Source organism: Ceratosolen solmsi, unplaced genomic scaffold, assembly GCF_000503995.2.
Source record: "Ceratosolen solmsi marchali unplaced genomic scaffold, CerSol_1.0 scaffold7, whole genome shotgun sequence".
In the NCBI taxonomy this organism is placed as follows: domain Eukaryota; kingdom Metazoa; phylum Arthropoda; class Insecta; order Hymenoptera; family Agaonidae; genus Ceratosolen; species Ceratosolen solmsi.
The window spans coordinates 2,214,013-2,240,704 of NW_011948413.1; the positions used below are offsets into that span (position 1 = coordinate 2,214,013).

At 23.4% G+C, this 26,692-nt stretch overlaps 6 protein-coding genes across 11 annotated transcripts; 3 read left to right on the top strand and 3 right to left on the bottom strand.

The window, feature by feature from the left end:
* Nucleotides 1-3,759: 3,759 nt before the first annotated feature.
* mad2 (mitotic arrest deficient 2) lies at nt 3,760-4,714 on the bottom strand. The gene is made up of 3 exons (XM_011505897.1): nt 4,525-4,714; nt 4,091-4,444; nt 3,760-4,012 (listed from the first exon to the last, which is right to left on the bottom strand). The coding sequence occupies exons 1-3, from the start codon at nt 4,595-4,597 to the stop codon at nt 3,813-3,815; spliced, it is 627 nt and encodes a 208-aa protein (XP_011504199.1). The 5' UTR covers nt 4,598-4,714; the 3' UTR covers nt 3,760-3,812.
* A 1,004-nt stretch (nt 4,715-5,718) lies between these two features.
* Nucleotides 5,719-7,304, bottom strand: Spase25 (Signal peptidase complex subunit Spase25). 3 transcript variants are annotated; one of them, XM_011505899.1, is made up of 4 exons: nt 7,124-7,304; nt 6,803-6,934; nt 6,300-6,604; nt 5,719-5,998 (listed from the first exon to the last, which is right to left on the bottom strand). In XM_011505899.1, the coding sequence occupies exons 2-4, from the start codon at nt 6,836-6,838 to the stop codon at nt 5,755-5,757; spliced, it is 585 nt and encodes a 194-aa protein (XP_011504201.1). In that variant the 5' UTR covers nt 6,839-6,934; nt 7,124-7,304; the 3' UTR covers nt 5,719-5,754. The 3 variants fall into 3 exon arrangements, with proteins under 3 accessions (XP_011504201.1, XP_011504200.1, XP_011504202.1); XM_011505898.1 differs by having other exon boundaries at nt 6,803-6,974; XM_011505900.1 differs by having other exon boundaries at nt 6,803-6,845; nt 7,124-7,303.
* Nucleotides 7,305-8,717: 1,413 nt separating this feature from the next.
* Nucleotides 8,718-12,896, top strand: LOC105367255 (Metal response element-binding Transcription Factor-1). The gene is made up of 5 exons (XM_011505901.1): nt 8,718-9,015; nt 9,709-9,932; nt 10,254-10,536; nt 10,953-11,139; nt 11,243-12,896. Exons 1-5 carry the CDS (start codon nt 8,789-8,791, stop codon nt 12,806-12,808), a joined length of 2,487 nt encoding a protein of 828 aa, XP_011504203.1. The 5' UTR covers nt 8,718-8,788; the 3' UTR covers nt 12,809-12,896.
* Nucleotides 12,897-13,790: 894 nt separating this feature from the next.
* Nucleotides 13,791-15,092, bottom strand: ATPsyndelta (ATP synthase, delta subunit). Its single transcript, XM_011505902.1, has 4 exons — nt 15,002-15,092; nt 14,679-14,806; nt 14,418-14,615; nt 13,791-13,966 (listed from the first exon to the last, which is right to left on the bottom strand). Exons 2-4 carry the CDS (start codon nt 14,799-14,801, stop codon nt 13,799-13,801), a joined length of 489 nt encoding a protein of 162 aa, XP_011504204.1. The 5' UTR covers nt 14,802-14,806; nt 15,002-15,092; the 3' UTR covers nt 13,791-13,798.
* Nucleotides 15,093-17,409: 2,317 nt separating this feature from the next.
* Pgi (glucose-6-phosphate isomerase) lies at nt 17,410-20,458 on the top strand. The gene is made up of 11 exons (XM_011505903.1): nt 17,410-17,606; nt 18,214-18,307; nt 18,390-18,581; nt 18,654-18,734; nt 18,809-19,024; nt 19,082-19,321; nt 19,387-19,567; nt 19,633-19,751; nt 19,819-20,047; nt 20,127-20,193; nt 20,282-20,458. Exons 1-11 carry the CDS (start codon nt 17,476-17,478, stop codon nt 20,403-20,405), a joined length of 1,674 nt encoding a protein of 557 aa, XP_011504205.1. The 5' UTR covers nt 17,410-17,475; the 3' UTR covers nt 20,406-20,458.
* Nucleotides 20,459-21,072: 614 nt separating this feature from the next.
* Nucleotides 21,073-24,871, top strand: Dolk (Dolichol kinase). Of its 4 annotated transcripts, XM_011505905.1 has the most exons (9): nt 21,073-21,380; nt 21,800-22,032; nt 22,588-22,841; nt 22,921-23,141; nt 23,215-23,403; nt 23,488-23,697; nt 23,763-24,090; nt 24,166-24,304; nt 24,841-24,871. In XM_011505905.1, exons 2-8 carry the CDS (start codon nt 21,953-21,955, stop codon nt 24,297-24,299), a joined length of 1,416 nt encoding a protein of 471 aa, XP_011504207.1. In that variant the 5' UTR covers nt 21,073-21,380; nt 21,800-21,952; the 3' UTR covers nt 24,300-24,304; nt 24,841-24,871. The 4 variants fall into 4 exon arrangements, with proteins under 4 accessions (XP_011504207.1, XP_011504210.1, XP_011504206.1 ...); XM_011505904.1 differs by lacking the exon at nt 21,073-21,380 and having other exon boundaries at nt 21,549-22,032; XM_011505907.1 differs by lacking the exons at nt 21,073-21,380; nt 23,215-23,403 and having other exon boundaries at nt 21,559-22,032.
* The last annotated feature ends 1,821 nt before the right edge of the window (nt 24,872-26,692 follow it).

The following is a 26,692-nucleotide window of genomic DNA, read 5'->3' on the forward strand; positions in this document are numbered from 1 at the left end:
GATATCGTAATATAATGTCTTGTAAAATATTCCATACATAGATAGATTCCAAAGTTGAAGGAAAATTTCGTTTATCCTGGTCCATGCGCAAATACCAATATAAAAATACCGTACGAATTGATAACTGTGAATAATTCAATTTTTTAAGAGTAAAAATGGAAATAAATATTCTCTCTTCTAAGCCAATATTATACTTACGTTTTTATGTCACGTGTCCAGACGACATAATGACGTCTTAAAGAATAAGCTAGTCAATCCTCCTATCTACTATCATGTTCGAGAAAGAAAAAATTTATTAAATATTGGTCTAATAGCGTTTTCAATGAATGGATTTGTCTTGTAATAAACATTAAAAGGATAGGATGACGACTGAATTATAGTTTTCCGAAAGTATTATAACAATTTTACTAAGCGCTATTTAGTGAATCATCGAAGATAGTTATGAATTTTATTTATAATCGTTTTCAAACTAAGTAATACATAATGAAAAATGTAAGAGAAATTGGATTTACTAAATTTTATGATAAAAATGATATAAATAACATATATATATACTGAGTGAAATACATTTGATAAATGCAAACGGAATGGAAGCATATGAATAGTAGAAAAGATACGGACTTTGTATAGTGATTATGATAACAAAAAGGCTTAAAAATAATGCTAGTAGATCTGAAACTAAAATTCTATAATTAATTACCAAACATTACAAGTATGAAAATTTGTGAAAATAAAAATATTGTACTGTAATGATAATTCAATTCTTTATTTTATAAACGTTGAGTATATATATACGTTAACTAAAATATTTAGAAATTTTTTGTAAATTCTATGTTTTCAAAATTATAGTTATATTTAGTAAAAATATTTTATTGAAAATTATTCATAATAAAAATATCAATCTGCTGAATTATATAAGTAGTTACAACATTAAGTATAACTGAATAATTACAGAATCAAACAATCTAGAATAAGTGATATATAAATTGATTTTGAAATATATAAAATATGTCTATGTTTTGAAATTTACTGCTTATCAGATTAAAAAATTATTTTTTCTTTTAAATACATTTAAAGATCAATTTCAGTATTAAATAACAAATGATAAAATAAAATATATTCCTTGAGATTCAAATATTTTTTAGAAATAACAAAATTTGTAGAGTTAGCTCACCATTTCACACATTTTATATTGAAATATGAAATCAATAGTATATTTATATATTTCATTTCTTTTTTATATTACTTAAATACTTCAACATAATTTGTAAAAATACAAAAAGAGCCTAAAGTTATCTTGTACTCGATTTTTCAATTTCAAGAAATATCAAATAAAATGTATTTTATAATATTGTATGCTTAAAAAATCGTTATATTATATACAGATGGAGATAAAGAAAGATAGATAGATAGATACATAGATATATAGATCGATAGATAGATAGATACATACACACACACACACAGACACACATATATATATATATATATATGTATATATAAAAGAGAGAGAGAGAGAGAGAGAGAGAGAGAGAGAGAGAGAGAGAGAGAGAGAATTTAAATAGTTTGATTGAGGAAACCGTACATTCAAGGTACATTTAAAACTTGAAACAGCTATCATCGAAGTATAATTTTAAGAATTACAGTTGTATAAAATATATACAAAGTATTATAATAATAAATAAACTTCACCTCTGTGAAGTAAAAAGTGTATGTAATTATAATTGCTTTATATAAAAAATTCCAAATAATATTGATTTCATAGAATTAATATACACATTGTTATATTTTTTTTACAAAAAATAATTTATATTTTTATTTTCACATTTTTGAAAAAGGAATGATAATGAAAAAGATCGATTCTGAGATCAAGAAACTATTTCTTACTAAAATTAATGATTAAAAATTTCATTTTATTCATATAAATTTAAATTCTCGTAAATTAATTTCTTACTAAGTTAAATTTAAAAATATATATTAATGTTACATATAGTTTAAATATTGTAAATATGAAAGATTGCAAGTATAAACCGAAAAAAATTTTTTTTTAATTTTAAAATAATATTCCATTGATCTAAAAAAAAGGAAATTTATTATTTAAAGAAATATTTAATTTGACCTATTCTATGAATCAATTTTTTGTATATTGCAGAAAAAATATGAATAATCAATTTTTGATCATTAATATCCTATCTCATCAAAAACCAACAATGTGCTACACATATTATATAATATTGTGTGTATCAGGCTTATATTAATTAACCTCTGATTTCAAACTTTTTTTTCATTGCAAAAAAAGTAATATTAAATATTAAATTGTTATTAAGAAAACATTTTTTAATTGGGAAATATTATACAATACATTTCAATGTTTTAATTTTTATTAAGTCTTCTATTACTTATTTATTCTTTTGGATGCATTAGTATAATACTATTTATAAGTAATTAAAAAATATAGGAGCAATCCGTAATAATACAAAATAATTATATAATTTTAATTGTTGAACAATTATTGATAAATATTTAAACTTGTCTAGTTATATAATTAATAAATTAAATTAAATTGGTATCGTTAATTTGATTTTATTACTAATATAATAATGCTATTTAATTATGTAAGAAAAATATAAAATAAAATAAAAGTCGAAAAAACATGCATTAATATTTCATTCTTAAAAAACACGTGATTGTATATCCTAAATTGAATATCTAATAAAAAATAATAATAACTTCTAATCCACAATGTCCTACTGTTCAAATGATATACAAAATATATAAGATAATTTATTTTAAATTGATAAAAATATTACAGTTCATTGTATTCGAAAATGAATACACTATGATTTTGCGGATTAGTTATTAATCACCATATTTGTAACTTTAGCGGATTACAGTAGCTTTTAAAATGTATAAGTGAAATTATAAAAATTAAATAAAAACCTCTAACTCGCCTAAAATTTTAGAATATAATTCAATTGGTATCTATTATTTACAAAGTTTGTTCTGTTGAAGTAACGCAATTCTTAATGGAATTGATTTTACACAAGATGAGACTATATAGTGCTTACATAATATGATATTTAGAAACAAGCAAAGCACTGTGTATTAAAGACAAATTTTAGTCGCACATAATATATTTCCATAGATTAAATGGCGTTAAAACTAAAACTGTTTATTTGTATGTACGTATAAATTTGAATTTATAAATTTAAATTATGAAACTTGTTATAAAATATGCGTAAGCTGGATGTACCTTTTATAACATATTATTAGTATATTGTTTAAAAAGTTATTGAAGAATGATTTGTTATTCTAATATATCAATACGTTTTAACTGCTAATAGAAAATACTAGACTTATTTATTTTGAAATGAAGTCCTAATAAATTAGAACCACTTGTGTATCAGTGAACAATAAATCACTTTCTTTAATTTATGAAATATATATTTTCTTTACAATTTGCCATATTTATTTCCAACAATACTCTTGCATTATTACAACATTTGAAAATAGCAATTGAAATTTCTTTGATATTTTGCTTTATTAAATACTGATATATAAAATAAGAAAATTGTATTAATTGAAATAATTTAGATTACAAATTAAAAATAAAAATAATTAATCTACTATTAGTAGTGCTAAAAAATATAAAAAAAGCATATAATTTTGAAATTAATGTGATCTCACTTATTAATTTAGAAAACTATAAATTTTCTCATAGAGAAAGACTCCAAAAAATATTGATTACATATAGTGACAGTTATAATTATATATAATCTAATTTCTAGAAGCAAATATAATATTTGTAACTTTTAAGTATTCTTATAACTAACTATAGTTTCCATTTTATGAAGAGATGTAGAAAATGTTCTAAGTTGTACTTCTTGACTATTTGCTATAAATACAGGACTTGTTTCATCCCATTCCTTTGGAGTATCACATTCTGGTATTGTATATGTCAAAATATCAAAAGAGCACAAACAATCAAGAAGAGGTAAAAAACTGACAGTTCCTGAAATAAATAAATATAATTACAAATAATATATTTCACTTTTTAAACGTAAGATAATATAAAATCTTAAACTTATACCTGTAATTTGACGAATAACTTCACGGATTTCTTTCTGTATTGTTTTAATATCTTTAGTTCCAATATCTGATAAATTTCCATCACCTTTACCATTTGATAATTCAGTTTCATAATCTATTTTAAAATCCCACTTTTCTAAAACCTCTTTTGTATTTACATTTGAAATAATTAAAGTTACTTTTCGTACTTTCTTTTGTATAAGCCATTCTTGAATTTGACTAAGTACAACATTAAAAAAATTAACAATTTGTAAATTTGTAGACATTAATATGCATAATCCAAAGTGCTCAGCTGGTTCAAATGTTTCTGGTGGATAAATACCACGTTGATATAAAATATTGTTAATTCCATATACTATAATATAAAAACATTCATGCATAATTATATCTAATAAATAAATATCATTTGTTTTAATATTTTCTTTAATGTCTTACAAAGATATTGTTTTACCAACTCTGCGGATCCTTTAAGTGTGATACATTTAGTTTTCTGCTGTTGTTCTGTCATAATGACACGATCAATATAATATATTTAAAATTGTATATTAAATCCCTTCAATTTATAATTCAATTAATAAGTAATATCCTTCTCAACGTTTTTAAACCGTAACCCTGACATTCAAGGTTATGATATACCTTATATATACCTTTCGTTAAAATTTGAAATCCTCAAATAATATTGCATTACTCACAGAAGTTGATAAGAAATACTGTCCTATTGGTAAAACCGACATTTATGATTGACCAATCATAGTATAAACACGTTGACAGCAAGTAACGCATGCCCCAATATAACGAAATTATTGATGAATTTGAAGCTAATAATTAACTTCCCTTCATTTAAACGTAACAATAGACAATTTATAAAAAAATCAAATAAACTCTGTCTATAATAATTGAAAAATATAAAATGTATTTTATTTTTATTTTATAGGAAACATAACCGTACTTTTCTTTATAAAACAATTTTCTTTAGTTTAATGTATTTTACTATAAAACATATATTTTGTTTTATTTAAAACTATTGAATTTCTTATAAAATTATTTAAAAAAATAATAAGATATATTAATGTAAAATATTTTTATATAAATAGAAACGAATGATTAGACAGCTAAAAGCAGCTTTTTCTGGAATCAATTCAGAGACATTAAATAATGTGCACCATTTATCTTGTAGTATTATTATTACTTATAGTATAATTTTTACTACAATTATTGCAAGAATAAACAAAATAATTATTAAAGATTCATCCGAAGGACTGATTTTCATTGTACATATAAAAATATGCATTTGGATAAACACAAAGTAAATTACAACACATAACAAACATTACTTATAAACATTATTATTTTTAAAATACAACTTTTTATATAATTTAGTTTGAATTGTTTCTTTAATACCAAATAAATTCATCTTTAACATTCTTTAACAAACATCAAATTTTTATTTTTTTCTCTTAAAATTCATATAAAAATGTTTCACAGACTCACTTAACAATTGCATATAATACCTTTTGATCTAAAATCTATTCTATCGACTTTCAGTAAGGAGAAATATTTTGCAAAGGAATAATTTTTTTTTAATTTCTCAGAACTAATTCCAGAAAATAATTAAATTAAAAAAATTACTTAGTTTCCATAAAAAAAGTAAATTTATTATTGCATTTATTTATCTTTGCGCTGACTGCTTAAGCTGTCATGCATTTTCGATACAACTGCTTCCACTAATTCTGGTATTAGAACCCCGTTAACATCTATGAAATTGGCGACTGATTTTGTAACTGATGTTTCATTTACAACACCAGTGACTTCATTTTTTACATTTAAAACTAAATTATATTTATCATCATACTTCTTAAGATATGAACTTGCTTCCAAAATTAAATCTGGATCAAACCCAGCTGGATCCCTAAAACATATATTATTAAATGTTATTTATAGAAACATTATATTTAATGGAAATAATAAATGTACATATATTTTATCAATATCTTGTGTTTAATAATTCTATGACATTTAAATTTAAAACAATTTTAAAATTTTATTGTTCTAATTATACAATTTCATAATATTAATCTGTTTAAAAATAATAGGTTTCTAAAAGATTTATATTACAGAAATTTATATTGACATAAATAAATTTTAATATATTGTTAACATTTTTTACCAAAGTATAATTTATTATGTACTATTACTTTAAAACATTATACCTTTGTATTGCAACTACAAAGATTCCTTTCTCCTTATATGTTATATATAGAGTCAAAAGACCCATAAATATAAAATATACTATAACACAAACTAATAGTACTGGTCTGGATGCAGGAAAAGGATGTAGGTAATCCCAAATTAAGGCTATTAAAGCAACGATAACTGCAACTCCACATTGTGCTAATCGTCCATTCATCAATGTAAAATCTTCTATATAATTATACTTTTTAATCAAAATTTTTCTAACAACATCATCTAAGGCATTTTTTACTGCTGATCCATCCCACTTATTAACTTTGATTATCTGTAACATTATTTTAATTTAAGATTACCCTCTTCACATGAAAAGAAAAATATTATATGCAGACACTTTTTATATTTTACAAAAAATTATTTATTCATCAATCTAATAACATTAAAAATTTAAATAAATAAAAGTTAGTATATTTTATTTTTTCTAATTTATAATAAAATTATTTAATATTTATGTATCAACACTTACAGTAGGATCGTCTTTTTGATCTCTCTTTGAAGACATATTGTACCTGTCAGCAGAAAAATGTAAGGATCAAAAATGTATAATCGTTTTTCCACGTCAAAACTTGACCGTATATCCGGTTAAGGCTTCCGTTAACTGTGCCAAAAGTAAAATTACTTTAAATGTTTTAGGAGCACTAAAGTAAAATAAAGGCGCTTTTTCAATTAATTAATGTTAAATTATACATTTTCGTAACTTTCTTAAGTCATTCCTTATAATATTATCTTTTAACTATGTACAAAAATTATATTGAGTTTAGTTTTAATCGAAAATTATCGAATATACCTTTAATGTATAGGTTGAGTCAATTGAAAATATGCCTTCTACTTGTATGGTTAAGTTCGCTCAATAAATTTTTTCTGGTGTAATTTATTTTATTTTATAGTCACAATAGTTATTTCTAAAAAACGGAAAATGCCCCGTAGTATAATGGTGACTCAAAATTTGTCCATAACAACAATCCAATCAAAATTGGATTTTTTTTGCTACGTATGTAAAAGAGCGCTAATATCAAAAATAATAATTTAAGTAATATTCGTCCATGTTCATAGGGACACAAAATTGGAATAAATTTTTAAAAATAGAGGAAATAGAGAGTATCATATAATAAACTTGTATTTATGAAAATAAATGTTATTTAACAATTATTTGACTATGTAAGATAATTTAAATTCAATATTAATTTTAGTACAGCATCATATATTTAAAATATAAAAGACATGAATTAAAAATAAGCAAAATTACTATTAATTAAACATTATTATTACAATGATTTACTTAAATATGGTAGGTTTTAAATATATAAAACATTTAAACAATTAAATTATAGATTTTTCAGCGCGCAATCAGGCCATAATTACATTACGATAAGCTTTAGCAATAAGTAGATTTAACGAAATGTTAATATGAAAAGAATTAATAATCTTCCAATTTTACCATATGTTATAAAAGTATATCCTATGTAATAAAAGCATTCAATCATAAAAACAAACTTATATACATAATGAAATCCGGAAAGTCGAAAATTATATTTTGTGTATTTTGTGTTATCTTCTCACGTAATCTTATTAAATATAATAATTTTCTTAACTATTAAATTAAAATTCAAATATTTTATTATCTTTATAGAACTTTAAAAATAGAGTTAATTTATTATTATATTTCACATTTGCCCATATTTAACACTAAAAAGACTTGATAAATTTATATAAGTATAAATTCAACATATGGATATGACAATGATTGAATCCGTTATCTTTTATTCATCTATTAAGCTTTATCGAACGTCTAATAAATACAATACAATAAGATTTTTTAATTATACTATTAGACAAACTAATATTGTTTCCATTCTACAATTTCAAACCATTGTGCGCAAGACGAGTTACCATCAGCGCTCTCTATCTATAAAAATTATCCTCGAAATGAGAAAAACATAAAAATTATACTCGTCATGTAGCGTATATTACAAAACAAAAAATAATAGATAAAATGTTTTACATTTATAATAAACAAAGTAAAAACCTTTTGGTAAATATTGTTTGAGGGCATGTCTCTTTACTACTTTATTCGTCGATTGATTGCATACAGCTATTACAAAGCATTAGAATCTTTTGAAAATAAGTTTTTTTATTAATTATTGTACTACACATAAAATTGTAGTAATAATTCATGTTTATTAACATCAATACTTTCATAATTAAATAAAAAGTGTTAATAAATAAGAGTTGTAAATATAAGATGAATTCTAAAAACTAAATTCATTCGTTTCCAATTTATGCTATGCTGACATAATTCACATACAAAGCAGTATGACCACCTAACGGCTAGTGAAATTCCCCTTGATAACTCCTTTGGTAGTCTCGACTTGCCTTTTACGCTTTGCGTAGTGGTAAAGCATAATTTTCCAGGAGCAGACGGAGTGCGCGAGATAGAGGCACCAAAAAGAGTATGGCGACGTGGGGTGGTGAAAAATTTGAGGATCACAGTCATGCTGACGATATCGAGGCAAATTTGAATAATATTCTTGTGACACATGATTTACAAGATTGCCTCGATGACAGCCTTGATCTGCCCAGTTTTGTTAAAATTTACGGACAGTCCGACGATTTCGATTACGAAAAATATTCGGACGGTGATCCCCCCTACAACGAAAATCTACATGATGACAATACAGGGTATACAAGATGATCATAACTTCAATTTACTGTATCAAAGAATAATCAATTTCTTTATTAATTTACTGTCTTTGCACATTTGTCAGATACCTCCATCTACGTTGTGGACGTAAAGATATGTCTATATTTTTAAAATTTTTATCGTATATATTATGATACTTCACGGATATACTATACGTTTTTTAGCCATTCCTTATAAGGCTATTTCGAGTTTTGAAATTAGACCTATCTAATTAACACATCGTTTTTATGGATTTTAAAGAGAAATTAAAATTTTATATCTTAAGATATATATATATATATATATATATATATATATTCATTTCAATTTGTACTTACATTTTGTCCTGTTGGAATATCGTTTTATAAAATTTACAGTCCATTGAACTGAAAATTACAATTGTTTGTAATAGATTTTATTACTTAAAAAATAAGTATGAAACATTCTTAAGGAAATATAAAATGATATAAATATTTATAAGTATACTGTTTCTAAAAAACTTTTAAAATTAATTTGTAATATAATTTTGAAATCAAATTGTAATTTTAAAAATCTAATAAGAATCTATTATGAATAATAAATAAGTATAATATAATAAAATTATCTTCCAAATATAAAAATTTGATTAAATATATTTATATCCTGTTTGAATATCTATTTTGTTTAACATTGTCATATTTGTTTATTTTTAGATACATTCATCACACCATTAGTTCTGATGAAATTTATATGCGAATACATCCAGGCAACAATGATAGTATGCCAGAAGACCCTTCGCATGCAGTTATTACAATCGAAACCACAGATCCAGATACTAATCAAAAACATATTAGTCGATATACATGTGAATATGATGGCTGTTCACGTACTTACAGTACAGTTGGAAACCTGAGAACTCACATGAAAACACATAAAGGTATGTTTCACTATAAAAGTACAGAATTAGTTTTATATTTATATCTACAACAATAATGTATTTAAGTTTTAAATTCCTACTAAATCATTAATATACCTTCTTATTTATGCACTCTTTGGATTAAAAATATTGGTAAGTTAATAATATAAATAAAATTAGATTTCATTAGATTTTATATTACTTAATTTAATTACTAGTTTTATTAATTATATTTATTTAATTATATTTACATCAACTATCATTTAAATTTTCATCAGATAATTTCAATATATTTCATTAAAAATCTTTCGTATTTACAAATAGAATTATCATAATTTTCAGGTGAATATCGATTTAAATGCTCTGAACCAAGTTGTGGCAAAGCCTTTTTAACTTCTTATAGTTTGAAAATTCACATCAGAGTGCATACAAAGGTCAAACCATTTGAATGTAATCACAATGGATGTGAAAAGGCATTTAACACCCTATATAGATTAAGAGCTCATCAAAGACTTCACAGTGGCAATACATTCAATTGTGAAGAAATGGGCTGTGTCAAATTTTTTACAACACTTAGTGATCTTAAGAAACACATTCGTACTCACACTCAAGAGCGACCATACAAGTATGTCCTATAGAAGGATCATTATAAAAATAAATCATAATTTATGCGAATAGTTCATTATTGATTAGTACAATATAATTATTTAGATATAAAAAATACTCTATAATATCAAGAATGTATAAATTAAGTTTTATTAAAAAACATTCAAGTACTAAAATTAAAATTTATTTCTAACAATCTGAAATTATAATATATAATTATATATATATATATATATATATATATATAACTACTCAACAAACTTATAATTTTAGTTTATTTTATATATTAATTAATTTGACTTATTTATAGAATATTTTGAAAATTAATTCTGAAAAATTAACCTTTACTTAAAACTTTTAGATTTAAATTTTTTAACCAATCAAAAATTGGATATATTATTATATTCAACAAATTTATGAAATTATTATTTTAAGGTGCCGAGAAAAGGGTTGTGGAAAAGCCTTTACAGCTTCTCATCATTTAAAAACACACAGGAGGACACACACTGGAGAACGCCCATATATCTGCTCCTACAATCACTGCAAAAGGTCATTCACTACACCACATAGCCTAAAAAGCCATCTAAAAACTCATAAGAAACTCTCACAATCTGATGAAATTGTATGTATTTCATTAATTCTCGTACTCTTTTTATTTAATTATATTCTAAATTTTAGTAATTAAATCTATAATATTGTAATAAATAGTATTTATATTTTTTTAGAATAAAAATGAAGAAAATACAAATTTTAAAGAAGAGATTAATAATACTAATAGTATAGATATTACATCTGAAATCAGCCGAACTGATAACTTGGGACAAACTGTTAATAAAGTTCCTGTTGCTATTGTACTTTATTCTCCAATGGAGCTTTATGAACAAGGAACAAATATAGATTCAATTGAAAATCTTTCTAATAATGACTTACAAAATCTTATCAATAATAATGATAATTCAATACTTGATATTTTTCATCCCCAAAAAATAAACAATTCTACAAATCAAGATAATCCCAATAAAAAAATTAAAGTTAGTGAAAATAATCAAAATTCATTTAATAATTTTAATAATAGTGCTGATTATAATCAGTTAAAATTATTTGATAATCAAAATCACGATATTGAAGTAAATGCAGTGCATGAAAACAACAATAATTCAATATTACAAATACGCAATGTTGATTTAGATAATTCATTAACAGAAGATTCTTCTGAATTAACACAAACTAATCTTACAAATAATTTAGTAAATCAATCTATCTCTAAAGTTGAGAATTATATACATAAACCAATGATAGATTTAATGAATAGAACTTTACATAATTGTGAAAGCAATGTTATATTATACAATGCCTTATCTAGTCAAATACCAAATGTGTTAAATATGTCAGATGATAATCAACTAATAACAGATGAAATTAATAGATTATCTTTTGAAAGAACTACAACATTTGAAAATGAAACTTCTATCGAAAACATAAATACTATAACTTCTGCAGATACTATAAGCAATAATAATGAATCGCGTGCTCTTGAATTAGCTCTAGCATCTGAAGAAGAAAGACAATCTCCGTGGATTGATATAAACTCTTTAACAAGTGAACTTTCAGATAAAATAATTGCTTCTACAGCAATACCAACTGTTAGAACAGAATCAACATGGTCAGAATCTAATGCTCTGCCTATAGCTGTTCATTCTCTTGTGAATTTACTTGGCCCAGAGCCATATCCATTAGATGTAAAGAACCAACTCCAAAAAACATCTGAATTAGAAACTGTTAGTTTAATAGATGCAGGTATATCATCAAATGGTAATGAGGAAATTGTTATAAATTATACAGACTATCCTAATGAAACTTGTTCAAAAAATGAAACAAATAAAATAGAAGAAACTTCTCGAAATATACTTCAAGAAATTACAGCTGATGCTGGTATCTGTAAATGTGCTAGCTGTAAATGTGATACTGAGGAAGATAATTGCCGAAATTGTAATCATATAGGAAATGAGAATCAAGAAAAGCAACAGCCTACAATTAATGAAGCAAGACAAATAAATATATCAGATATAGTTTCATCTTTACAAAATAAATGTTGTTGCAATAATCAGAATAGTTGTGGTTCATGTTGTGTCGTTATTTGTATAAAAACATTACAAGAACTACAAGAAATATTTAATACTTGTTGTAAAAGTACAAGCAGTGCAGGATGCTGCAAAAGTAATTCTCTGAGTAACCAAGGTATATCGTTACCAATGACTTCACTAAAGAGTCAGTTGGCAGGAAACCAATAAAGAACAAACAGACTAGTCCAAAACCAAGATGTTATAATAATAAGTAGATACATATATACAAAAAAGGAGTAAAAAATAAATAAATTTTATTTTATTAACAATTTTTATTTACAGCAAAATAGAATGCCAATTTTTTATAAAGCACCGTACAAAATAATTTTCTTAATATACAATATTTTTTAATATTTTTATGAAAATATATTATAAAATTGCTATTATATATTAAGTTTATGATAAAAAAGTGTTTGTTTTCAATTTAACTTTGTTCAGACAAAACTTTACCTTATGCTAATTAAAGAAATGTATGTAAATCAGTTTTATAAGCATTTATTGCTTGCCAAAACTATTTCATTTTATGTGTTTTAGACTGTAATATTATTATATATAGAAAATGGTTAAATTGTAAATGTTTTGCCAAATATGTGTAGTTTTATAAATATTGACTGCAAAAATTACTATTTATAATTCTTATTATTTTGGTGATTACCAAAGGTATAAGAAAATTTAGTTTTTAACTTAAAAAATAAAGTATAAAATATTTTTTTCACTTGTTATAAATGCACTATTGTGCTTATGCAATCGTTAAAAGAATAAAAATATTTCATTATAACTTAATAAATTTTTAATATTTGTACAAAGCGTTTTTAGCTACTTACCTAATATAGTAATATCTTTGTTAAACCATATTCTTTTTCAATGCTGTATTAAATAAAATTATTGAAAAACGTTTTTTGTAATTAAAAAAAAAGTGTGAGCAAGTGTGTCTAAATAACAAATAAATTATGTTAATGAAAGTGCAATAAATAGTGCTACAAACAGTGCTTTAATATATTTAATAAATATATACCGTTTTTTATTATAAATATTAAATAAACATTTCTTTTTTCCTTTTTTTCCTTAACAATTTTATTATGTCTCACTGTATTGCAATATAAATGATAGTTCTATTATACATTGGTATTATTAAATATAAACAAATTTAAAATAAATTTATAGAGCAGCTTGCTCTAAAGCTTTCGTTACTTCTAATGCAATTTCAGCTTCTGCTTTATCTTTCTCAGATGAAGCACGTGATAGCTGGTCTTGAGCCTTATTTAAAAGATCTCTACAAGCAGATTTATCCAATGCTTCTATTGGATGTGCTTCTTCTGCAAGAACCTAAAAATAATTTATACACTTCAATATCAAAAATTTTGTATTTTCAATGCAATTTATACAATTTTAACGAAGTCTCATTTAAATGCTAATTAAGCAATCTTAAATAAATTTTTGTACTGAATCTAGAAGAAACTAATCCAAAGTTTGAAGAAATTTAACCCAGATTAATTAGGATTTTCTATACATTAAATGTTTAAAAAAAAATATTTATATTTTATCAATTAATTAATTTCTTTTAATTTGAAACATAACTTTTCTAAATTTAATCTCTTATTGTACATGATAATTAAATTAAATCAAAATTTTTAAATTATATAAATTAATACATAATATGGTACTAATTCATTGATCTTAATACATGAAAAAATAATAAAATAATATTAAATACTATACCATATAATTATCTACAATGTACTTATATTGTATTCTATATAATATATTATAACATTACCTGTATAGTAGAATCTTGATTGATTGTGATTGTTCCAGAAGAAACAAAAATTTTTTTAACATCACCTTTTTCTTCAAATACTGTCACTACTCCAGGTTTTAAAACAGCTAGACAAGGTACATGTTTCGGTAAAACACCAAATGATCCAGAAAATGATGGTACATCTACTTGCTTTACAATAACATTATCATAAAAAACCTATATATAAAAAATTATATTAATAACAAAATCATTTTAAAATGTTTAAACATTTCTCTTTACTTTATTAGCACCAGCAAAAGTTAATTTCATTTGATTTTCATTTGGAGGAGCATCGGCGTAAAACCTTTTTTGTAAATGAACATTCTTCAAAAATGAACGTAGTATACGAGAAATAGTAGCCATTATTACTAAAAGCATAAAATAATAATTATTAATCTTACATTTATAGAACTAAGAAAATGTTACATCACAATACGGTTTATAAAATAACCCTATCTCGACATTTTTTTTATAAAAAATATAATTACATGTATCAATTTATTATATAATGTAATACATGTAATTATATATATATTTATAAATACATATATTTATTAACATACATAATTATTCGAAGTGATTATATTAGTAGTAACAATATAAAATATACAATGGTTGGATAAGCAGTAGAAAACTAGAATAGTATAGTGTATATTTGCGCATGCGTTGAAAAAACCGATTCTTTATTAAATAATAATTCTGAGTTCTATCATGCATGTCCAGTCAATTAAAATTACAATCATTACCATTGTAAATAATGAGAAATTTTAAATATTCTAAAAAATTTTCAATAAATTAATAATATAATATATCGTAATTTTGTTAATAAAAAAAATTAATATAATTCTGGACTATACTATTGAAAAAAATAAATAACAAATATTATAATTAAAAAATAAGATTTTTTATTTGCATCTAATTATACTTTGAGTTGTCTGTAGCCTGTTTACGTATTACCTGTCTTAACATCATATTTGCTTGCTACGTTCATAAATGAGTTGTCATATTAGCATAAGATATTACCAAAGAATATCAAATATTTAATTTTTATCAATTGTTTATGATTTCTTCGTAAAAAGAGGTAGTAAAAGGAAGAGAATAATTAAATTAATTTAATTACTATATGCTGTATAATTTAACTATCACGCGAATTTTGAATGTTACGTAATTTTTATTTAAATACAATTATTAGAAACAAGCAAAACCTTAAATATTTTTGTAATATAAGTGTAATAAAAGTATATATAAATAATTATAGGATAGTGAAATTGTATTAAAATATATCATATCTATATTCACTTTCCTGAATCGCGTTATGCTAGATAAGAAATATAGAAACTTTCTTAAACATAAATTCAAAAATACACATATTTGTAATCAACGAATTAAAAAATGATTGCTTGATCAGAAGTTAGTGTACAAATAAACTAATATATATTTATATGTATAAAAAAAAATTTAAAAGCAAAACAAATAAAAAATTAGGTTCTCGTTAAAGCTCAATTTTATTTTCTGTGCACCAAGACGCCAACGACAGATGACGAAAAATTTTAATCATTTCTAAAACAAAGCAGCTCGTACTTTGAGAGAAATTATTGTGAATTTTGAATATAAATTTATTTTTAATTTATAAGATTTAAATCGCAACTATGTCGATTGTCAACAAGTAGTTATTATAAGAAAAACGGCAAAAAAATCACTGAAGAATATAGAAAGATGAAGAATTCCATGGCTTAAACATATCGAAGTACAATTTCAATTAAATAAATTATTTCCTTGTTAGATGTTTCAACGTACATAAACTAAATAATAATCAATGTACTTAAAATAAATAATACAGTAATACATTATATAGTAGTCAAATAACTCTAATTGATTTTTTTTTTTTAAATCCAAAATATTCATTTAATATTATAAATATAATATTTTTCAAATTACTATTTTAAATCAACGCTAAAACTATAAACAAAGACTTGATTTCTACCAAAAAATGTAAAAAACTTAACAGTTTGATTTATATTTAATGTTATAATCAATGTCGAATATTTTAAAATTTAAATATCACTTGAATTTTTAATTAAAATTGCTTAATCATTTAGTATTATTTTTCAAGTGCTAAATTATTAATACTTCATTATTTCTCATTTATTACTTACCGTAGGAAAAAATTAAATGATTAATCAACAACTATGTATTATAATTCAATTGAATTATTGTAATTTAATAACACATTATTACAATATATATAAATCCAAATTTTTCATCTAACAATATAGAAATACATATATTTACTACACATTTGGTTGAAGATCAATATATATTAAATATATGCATTATATACACAATGCATTTACAATGTAAACAGGTGATAAAAAGTATATAAGCGATCATCTTCATAATCTTGAGCAATTTATAGAAAAGTTGAATATACCTTTCAAGGATATTGACTGGATAATAGTTTAAAGTGTATTTTCAATCCAATAATACATATACATTTTCTGAATAATTTAAACATTGAATGAAATGAAAATTTAAATATTATTTATGTAAGAAAAGTTAATGAGATGAATAAAAAGTCGAATCAGTTATGCTTTAAAATCAGTAACTGCAAAAAGTAGATGTTTTCACATCTAGTTAAAGAAAAATCATACAGTGGAAGCTATAATTTTCCATGAAACTCTGATTGCAAACAAAATTATTAAAAAAATTCTGTTATATTTTAAATAACCTAATGAGCACAAAATTTGAAAATTAATAAAGAAAATTCTTTTATAATCTAAGATAAAATCATAAATGAAAATGACAATATATATTTAAACCCTTTAATTATTCATAATAATTTATATAGATCACTATTATCATTCTCAATTTCCAGACTCCGAAAGGCATAAAAATTCTTGCAGCAGAACTTATCTATAGTATATTGTGTTTTAATGGTTAAACACTGTTACTCGTGAGTAATTCCGTATGAACAGGCGAAATAGTTTAAGCCGGTAGACAAACTATATTAAAATATAACAGTGCGGGGTACGTGATAATGGACGTAAAACCAAAATTAATCGACCGAATTATATGGAAAAAATTGGAAGATTATTTCAATCATAATGGAACAAAAATCAACATAAATACATTATTTCAAAACGATCCTGATAGGTTTAAAAAATTTAGGTAAAATAATTCAGTTTTTAAAGGATTATTCTTTGACCTTCAAATGACCTTTCACTTATATAAATAAAATAAAATACATTTTTAAAATAAAAAATAATTTAAAATTTAATAACTGAATGTAATTAATTACCATTGTATAACAATTAAAATAAAGATTTCATAATTTTTTACAATTATTACTTATAAATTTTATTAAAAATAATTATTTTTAGTAATAAATATTTTTATTAACTAAAAATTTAATTTGAATTATTTATTTAATTGATTATCTTTCTTTGAATTATTAAAAAAACTATGCGATAATTATAAATAAAAATTTAATAATTGAATTTCAATTCATTTAATTATTATTAAGCAAATTAAATGTTTCAATATAGATATTTAAATAAATAAATAATTAGCTTATTATTTAAACTAATAGAGATATTTATAATTAATTGCTTTAATTGGTTAGTATAAAGTATTTTTATAAAATATTTATAAAATAGCAATTAATTAATTTTGAAAAACTTTATATAAATTGACTGTACACTCTCCTAGATAATTTTAATATATATTTGCATATAAGGTTAAAATAATTTAAAACATTAATTTTAAAATATTCTAGTTTAACACTTAACACTCCCAATGATGGTTCTATCCTTTTTGATTATTCAAAAAATCGTATAACATATGAAGCCCTTGATTTACTATTCCAACTTGTATGTATAATTTATAAATTATTAAAAATTTATAAGCCTAATCTTTTTATAGAATATATTTATTATTAATTTATATTTATAGGCAAGGGATATTAATGTTGAACAAACTAGAAATGCAATGTTTTCTGGACATAAGATCAATTTTACAGAAGGCAGAGCTGTACTGCACACTGCTTTACGTAATAGAGCTAACAGTCCAATTTTAGTAGATGGAAAAGATATAATGTCTGAAATAAATGGTGTCTTATTTCATATGAAACAATTTACAGATCAAGTATATAAAATATATTTCTTTTATTTATAATAAATTGTTATTATTTTACTTTATAATTCTTTATATATATAGATTCTTTCTAAAGAATGGAAAGGATTTACAGGTAAGGCTATTGAAGATATTGTGAATATTGGAATAGGTGGATCTGATCTAGTAAGTTAAGTTTTTATACAATAAATGAAACATTTTTATAATTTATAATAAAATTAAATTAAATGCTTTTTAAGGGACCACTTATGGTAACAGAAGCTTTGAAACCATATCATATTGGACCTAAAGTTTACTTTGTTAGTAATATTGATGGAACTCATATAGCCGAAACTTTAAAAAAACTTAATCCAGAAACATGTCTTTTTATTATTGCATCAAAAACTTTTACAACACAAGAAACAATTACAAATGCTACTTCTGCTAAAAAGTGGCTTCTTCAACATTTAAAAAATGTAAGTTACTTGTATGATTTTTAAATGTAAGTAAATCAAGTTCTTTACTCCTTACAGGATGCAGCTGTGGCTTCTCATTTTGTAGCTATATCTACTAATACAGAGAAGGTCAAAGAATTTGGTATTAATGAAAATAATATGTTTGGTTTTTGGGATTGGGTTGGTGGACGATATTCTTTATGGTCAGCTATTGGTTTATCTATTTCTTTATCTATTGGTTTTGATAATTTTGAAAGGCTTTTAGAAGGAGCATTTTTCATGGATCAACATTTTTGTACTGCACCATTAGAAAAAAATGTTGGTAAAATTTGTTATATAATTCTACTGATTCTATGTAATAATTTAAATATTTATTTATTTAGATACCAGTGATTCTTGCTTTGTTAGGTATTTGGTATAACAATTTTTACAAAGCAGAGACACATGCATTATTACCGTATGATCAGTATCTTCATAGATTTGCTGCATATTTTCAACAAGGTGATATGGAAAGTAATGGAAAATATGTTACGAAATCTGGTGACACTGTGAATTATTCAACAGGTATGATACTTCAGTCAAAAAATTGTAAATTGACTTATAGTTTTAAACTTGTAAATTTATTATAGGACCTATTGTTTGGGGGGAACCTGGAACAAATGGTCAACATGCATTTTATCAACTGATTCATCAGGGTACACGATTGGTTCCAGCAGATTTTATAGCACCTGTACAATCTCATAATAAGGTTTATATTTATATTAAAAGAAATTATTATTTAATACAGAAAAGAACCAATGTATACTACTGTTTAGGTTCAAGGAGATTTACATCATAAAATCCTTCTTTCTAATTTCTTAGCCCAAACTGAAGCTTTAATGAAGGGAAAGAATGAAGATCAAGCAAGGAATGAGCTTCAAAAATCTGGAACATGTACTGAACAAATAGATATATTATTGCCACACAAAATTTTTCAAGGAAATAGACCAACAAATAGTATTCTTGTAAAAAAACTTACTCCATTCACATTAGGTGCTTTAATTGGTTAGTATAAAGTATTTTTAAATTGTTTACATTATATTTTAATTACTCTTATAAATTTTTGTCATTGTTATATCTATAGCAATGTATGAACATAAAATTTTTGTGCAAGGCATTATTTGGGGCATTAACTCCTTCGATCAGTGGGGGTAAGTATAATAATTTATAATTTATTTCCGATGAACAAAAAAATATAAATTTTTTTATATTAAATAAATATATATCTACTATTGTCAGTGTGGAATTAGGAAAACAATTAGCTAAAACCATAGAAAAAGAATTACATACTGATAACGAGATCACTAGTCATGATTCATCAACAAATGGATTGATTGCATTTATAAAATGTAACAGTGCTTGAGTATTTAGATGACACTAATAATTCTAAGATTTATTTTTAAAAATATAAAAAATATATTTGTATAAAAATATATTCGATTAATAATTCTTGATTATATGTATACATTTATTTTTCTTGATAAAGTATAATTTTGTTAATTTTATTTAAATTATAAGTACACAAATATACAAATAAAAATTTATATTTATATGTACAATTATCATTATATATAAGAAATGGTAAAGCAATCTGTATTTTAATTCTATTATTTTACAGAATAGTTATATTTTTTTATAATTCTTAAAAACTGTTTTAATGAATTTTATATAAGGTACATATAGTCAAAGTAGCTGTTTTTTTAATTATTAATTGTTATTAATTATTAAGTATATGTTTTAACTTAAAAAATGTTTTCAATAATAATGTTTAATAAATTTAATAGATAATAATTTAAAATTATATGCTAACTATTTCATTACATTACCAATTTTTGTTATGTTGTCTTACCATATAACGATAATCAAGATATAATTTATTCAATACGAAAGAAAATAAAACTAAGTAAGCAGGATGAGGTATAAGGTGGCCTATTTGTGAAATTGAAATGTATATATATATATATATATATATATATGTGTGTGTGTGTGTTTGCGCGCGCGTGTGTGTGTGTGGTATGCATAGTTAAGAAAAAAAGGAAACAAGGATATCGTGTCAGAAACGGAGCAAAAACCAAAGATTCAGTGCTAAATTAAGCATTACTTTCTACCCCGCTCACATAAAAAGCGCGGTAGTGGTGTGTCGTTAACTTTGCACTATTGTATTCCTTCAATAAAGTGTCATTTAATTATTATTTACTTAAACTCCAAATAGGCGCATACCGTAAGAATCAGTTCGATCAGGTATAACCACGTAAGCTAGAAAAGTTCGTCACCATTTGGCCATTTCTTATTCCCGTAGTTTTGATATTTGCTAACTGCAGATGTTTAAAATTTAAAGGTAGGTTTTCTAAAGTACACGGCACATTTGAAGAAAATACCTTCTGCATTAGCAATAATTTTATTAATGTATAAATTCAAGTAATTATTATAAATTTGTAAACTCTGATTCATTTTTTATGTTTAGATTAACCTTGAATTCTTATACAATCTTGAATATAAATCGTAATACATTGTACATTAAATGAAATATTTTTTGTGTTTAGATTAACCTTGAAATCTTATACAATCTTGAATATAACTCGTAATGCATTGTACAGTAAATAAAATATTTTTTGTCAAGAAAAGTTTAATTTAAAATAATAAAATTTATTTGTACATAAAGTGACTTATATTATCGAAGGACCAACCAGTTTGAATTAGTACACCTTTATGCGTAATTATACATTTCAATTTTCCTTTTAATATTTGTATACGGAGATTTGCTGCACTAGAATTAGATAGAAGTTTCATGGCGTGAAGGAAATAAAAGAGAAAAAAGCCTAGTTACCCAAAGAAGAGGGGGATTTTGTATATTTTATTTTATTAACATAAGGACAAAAAAGAGCGCAATTAGAAGTGTGCCAGAAAGAAATGGAGATTTTGACCAGGCATTACGGTATTTTGGAGAAAAGGATTCTAAGCAGTTTAGCGGCCAGCAATTTACGTCATCGGTATATTACATTAATTTATTAATGAAAAATGCAATTCAATTTTTTTTCATTTTTTGTTTTCTTTTTTCTCTTAATCATTTCTAAATGTCTTGAAATATGCAACTTAACCTCTAATACGTATTTTTCATAACAACTATTATCGTTAGATATTTTGTTCTTTCAATGCGCAGTTTCGTTATCATCTTTTTATTTACAAAAAAAAATGAACTTTTGACAATTCGATTAATAAATAAAACGTATTTTCTAAAATTATAAATTTAATAGTAATGAAGATGTACCATATTGATATATATATATATATATATTTTTTTTCATTTTAGAAAATACGTTTTAATAACAAAATACCTTTAATAACAAAATATCCTAATTACATAAAATCGATATTGTATGTATAGTTTATTTTAATTTTATCCAATAAGAAAGTTTATTACAATTTCAATATATGTAAGAAATTCCTTATTAGTGTAATAACTCTTTAATGTATATAAAAAATTAAAAAATAAATACTATTTCTAAATGAGAACAATTGATAATTTTTATTTTTTTTAATTATAGAACTAAAGACTCAACTGGATTATGGCTTGGACCATTAATTGGTACAAGTACTTTAATGACTTTCCTAAAAGAAGATTCCAGCTATTCTGAAATATGTTTGTTAACTGGTATTGCTGGAGGCGGCTTAATAATTAGTTGTATATGTCTTTATATTCGACTGATGATGAAAAATGTAGCAGCAAAAGATTTTCATGTTGTATATTTTGTACCTGCAATAATATTATCAACTTTATTTCTTCTTGTTGGTAATAAAGGTAAGCAATTATATGAAAACTAAACAATTTTATAAAAACATTAAAATTGCATTCTATATTTTAAATACTAAAAGTGCAGGATTACTAGTAAGTGTAACATGGGGTATTGTAGTTGGAAGCTTCAGTACATGGGGTGTTATTCAATTGATATCCAGTTGTCCTAATTGTTTTACTTTGGGTGAAGCAACTGCAGTTACACATAGCTTAGTTCTTTTTTTAGTCTCTGCTTTCACAAATTTACCATTGAGATACCATTTGCCTCCTATTCATGATAATGATATAATTACTGCAATATTACAGGTAATTTTACCCAATATTAAGTATTTCAATTTTTTTAAATACTTTTCCAAATAATAATTTATTAAAATTTCAGGTTATTATTCTTTATGTAATATTAATTTGCTGTTTATGTGTAAATTTACCAAAATTACGTCAATTACCACAATTTTTCTTATTAATGATTGGAATGCTATTTACAATAGTAATTCCTGCTTTATATATTATTCTTGATCAAAATCCATTTTTTTGGGTTCTCTCATTTGCATTTAGTACATATATTACAGTAAGTCTGCAGATGCATACAAGAATTTAATATAAACATTTAATTTTAAATTTAAATTAAAATATTTTAATTTTTGTCTTACAGATATTTTTACTTCTCTACTGGGCTGTATGCTTATTGTTTGCTTTGTTTGCTGTAAAATATCAAATTTCTCAAAAATCTAAAGCAACTACTTCGAACAGAAAAATTTTTCATGTGTTAGTGGTCATGGTATATATTCCTGGTTTAATTTCGCAACCAACTTTCTTGTATTTAGCAAGTGGTACAGTTCTTGTTCTGTTTTCAATTATTGAGGTAAATAACATAAATTATTATAGACAGCTATCTATATATCAGTTTCTAATTTTTATTTAATATAGCTCTTAAGAATTTTAAATTTGCCACCTTTGGGAAAATTTCTTCAAGATGGCTTTTCTGCATTTGTTGATGAAAAAGATACATTGATTTCATTAACTCCATTATATTTATTATGTGGTCTATCAGCTACACTTTGGATGCCCACTGAAAGCATGGGTTTATTACCTTTGATGAGTGGTGCTTTAACAATTGGTGTAGGAGATACTGCTGCAAGTTTTTTTGGAAGTAATTGGGGAAAACACAAATGGGTAGGATCACAGAAATCTATTGAAGGTACAATTGCTTGTGTCACTGCTCAACTAATTGTAATATTTGGATTTGCTACTTTCGGTAGGATTCAACTCATATATCTCATATTAATTTGCTAGTATTTAATAAAATCGATTTTGTATATATTTTTTACAGGATGTATAGAAAGTACGTCATTGCTAGTCAGAAGCATATGCTCGGTCATATTGATATCACTTGTTGAAGCTCGTACTGAACAAGTAGACAATCTGGCATTGCCATTCCTAATGTACCTGTGCCTTACAATTTAAAATAGGTAAATGCATTCAAAATGTATTGAAATGCCTTCAAAAGTTATTTATTATAAAATATTTAAGAAAATTTAAGATACTAAAGATTTGATCAAGGATGTGGAACATCTAAAAATGATCGAATATAGCTTTAACATATTTTACTTGAAGAAAGGCGTTTATAATTAATTTTATGTATATTCGTTAAAACTAATATTTTTATTTTTTGTTAAAATCTTTATATGTATACACAAATATTTTGCTTAACAGACTTTAGAATGCTTAGATGAATGAATTTTATATATAATGATTACATTTTATAAATTGACGGTTTAAGCAATAATTATAACAATTATGCCTAAGAATCTGTTTCTTCTATATTAAAAATGATTAATTATAGCATTCCTATTAATGCATATTTCTAACAATTGCAGTTTAATTATGTTTCTTGTAAAATAAAAACTTAGAAGTGGCAAAGTTTATTTGAGAAAGTACTAAAATAAATTGCAATAAACTATTTTTATACTGAAAAATTATTTTTCATATCTCATTTATCTTTCAGAATTAAATTATCCGTCCCAATGTGATTCAAATAAATTTTTCTACTATATAAAATAAAAAATATAGTTTGTGAAAATTCTCATGTAAAAACTATGAGCAGTAAGAATAATTATAAGGTTTTCTATCTCACGTGAGGATTTATAATAAAAAGTTTGTGATATAAAATTAGACTATTAAAGAAGCGACAATTTACGTAGACATCAATCTGCAATTTCTTTTCTGTATCTAAGATTTATATAGTTTTATTTAGGGAATAGAATAACTAACAACTTTATTTTTAAACATTTTTATTGACCGCATAGCCTTAAAATCTGCTCATTCGGTAAATATTAAATAAAATTATTGGATTGATGTGAATCCTGATTAAATATGATAAAAAACATTGTCAGATGATGCAACAAAATTATTTATAATACTTAATAAATATTACAATGAATAAGTGTAAATACAATCGTTTACGTAATAAATATTTTCTAGATATGACGCAAATTTTTGGTTGGAACTTGTTTCAGAATTTAATTATACATATTGTTGTAAATTGAAAGACTAATTGTTAAGTGTAGAACTAAAAAGAAATTTTATTGACTTCCTTAATTTTGTAGCACTGCGCATTGATAATAAATATTAAATTTATAATGATAGCTACTTACAAGGTCTCATATATTCCGTAAATTAATCAATGAATTTAACCTTGAATTTTCTTATATTTTATATTATTAAGCATACGTTTCATTTTTTCGGACTCGGTGGCTACCAAAAAAGTAAAATTTTTAAAGGTACATACTACTCGTTATATTTGTAATTCCTTTTATAATCTGCTATTACAGTTATTATAGAAATTAAATAAATATGTTGATACTTTCAATTATTGATGTTTTATTTTGTTTTAATTCTTATATTATTCCTTTTCTCTATATTTCAGTTTTTTGTCAAAATTCCTCTAAAATACGTTTCTTAAATAATGGTTTAGCAAATTGTTATTCTAAATCAATCATGAAAAACATAGCTTTATGTTTATTAATTATTTGAAAAATAATATATATTTTTATATTTGTAAGTGAATTATAAGGAAATTATATTATTATAAATTATAGTACTGATTTAATAATCAAAAAATTAAATTAAAAATCAACGATACTGTCCGATTTTATGTATATTTTTTAATGTTTCGATGTAATTGATATTAATCTAAGTCTTCATATGATATATTAGAATTGTGTTGCATTAATTGTTATTCAATGATACAATATATAATTTTATTTTCACTTAATCGATTATGCCGAATTGAACATAGGTACAACTTAGGTTTAATTAAATTGTTTAAAATAAAAATAAAAATATATAATTTAAATAGAAGTTCTGAAATATTTAATTTAGGCATCTAAATAATATTTTCTTTATAAAAAGTATTTCTACATAAAGTTTTTTGTATATAAATTATATGTAATAGCTATAAATTTAAATTAGTAAATAAAATAAAGTATCAATTAGTGAATAAAAACACAAATTAATTTACAATTTGGTATTTAAAAATGGTAAAATATTAATAAATATCTAAGAATTTACATGTTTATAAAATTTTAAATTATATGTTCCAAATAAGAACATAGATTTATAGTTTTCTTTGAAAAAATTTTCCTTTACATATATGTATTATACAGGCAATACAAGAAAAATTAATACCATGCTTAAGAAAAATTATCTTTTTTATATTTACTATAAGCAAATCTTAATAAAATCTTATATAAATGATTAAAGACATATTGCCATATACTAGATTTTTCAATACATTGCCTATAGACTTATTTTTACAAATATATCCTTGTAAAATAACGTTTTTATTAACTTGCCCA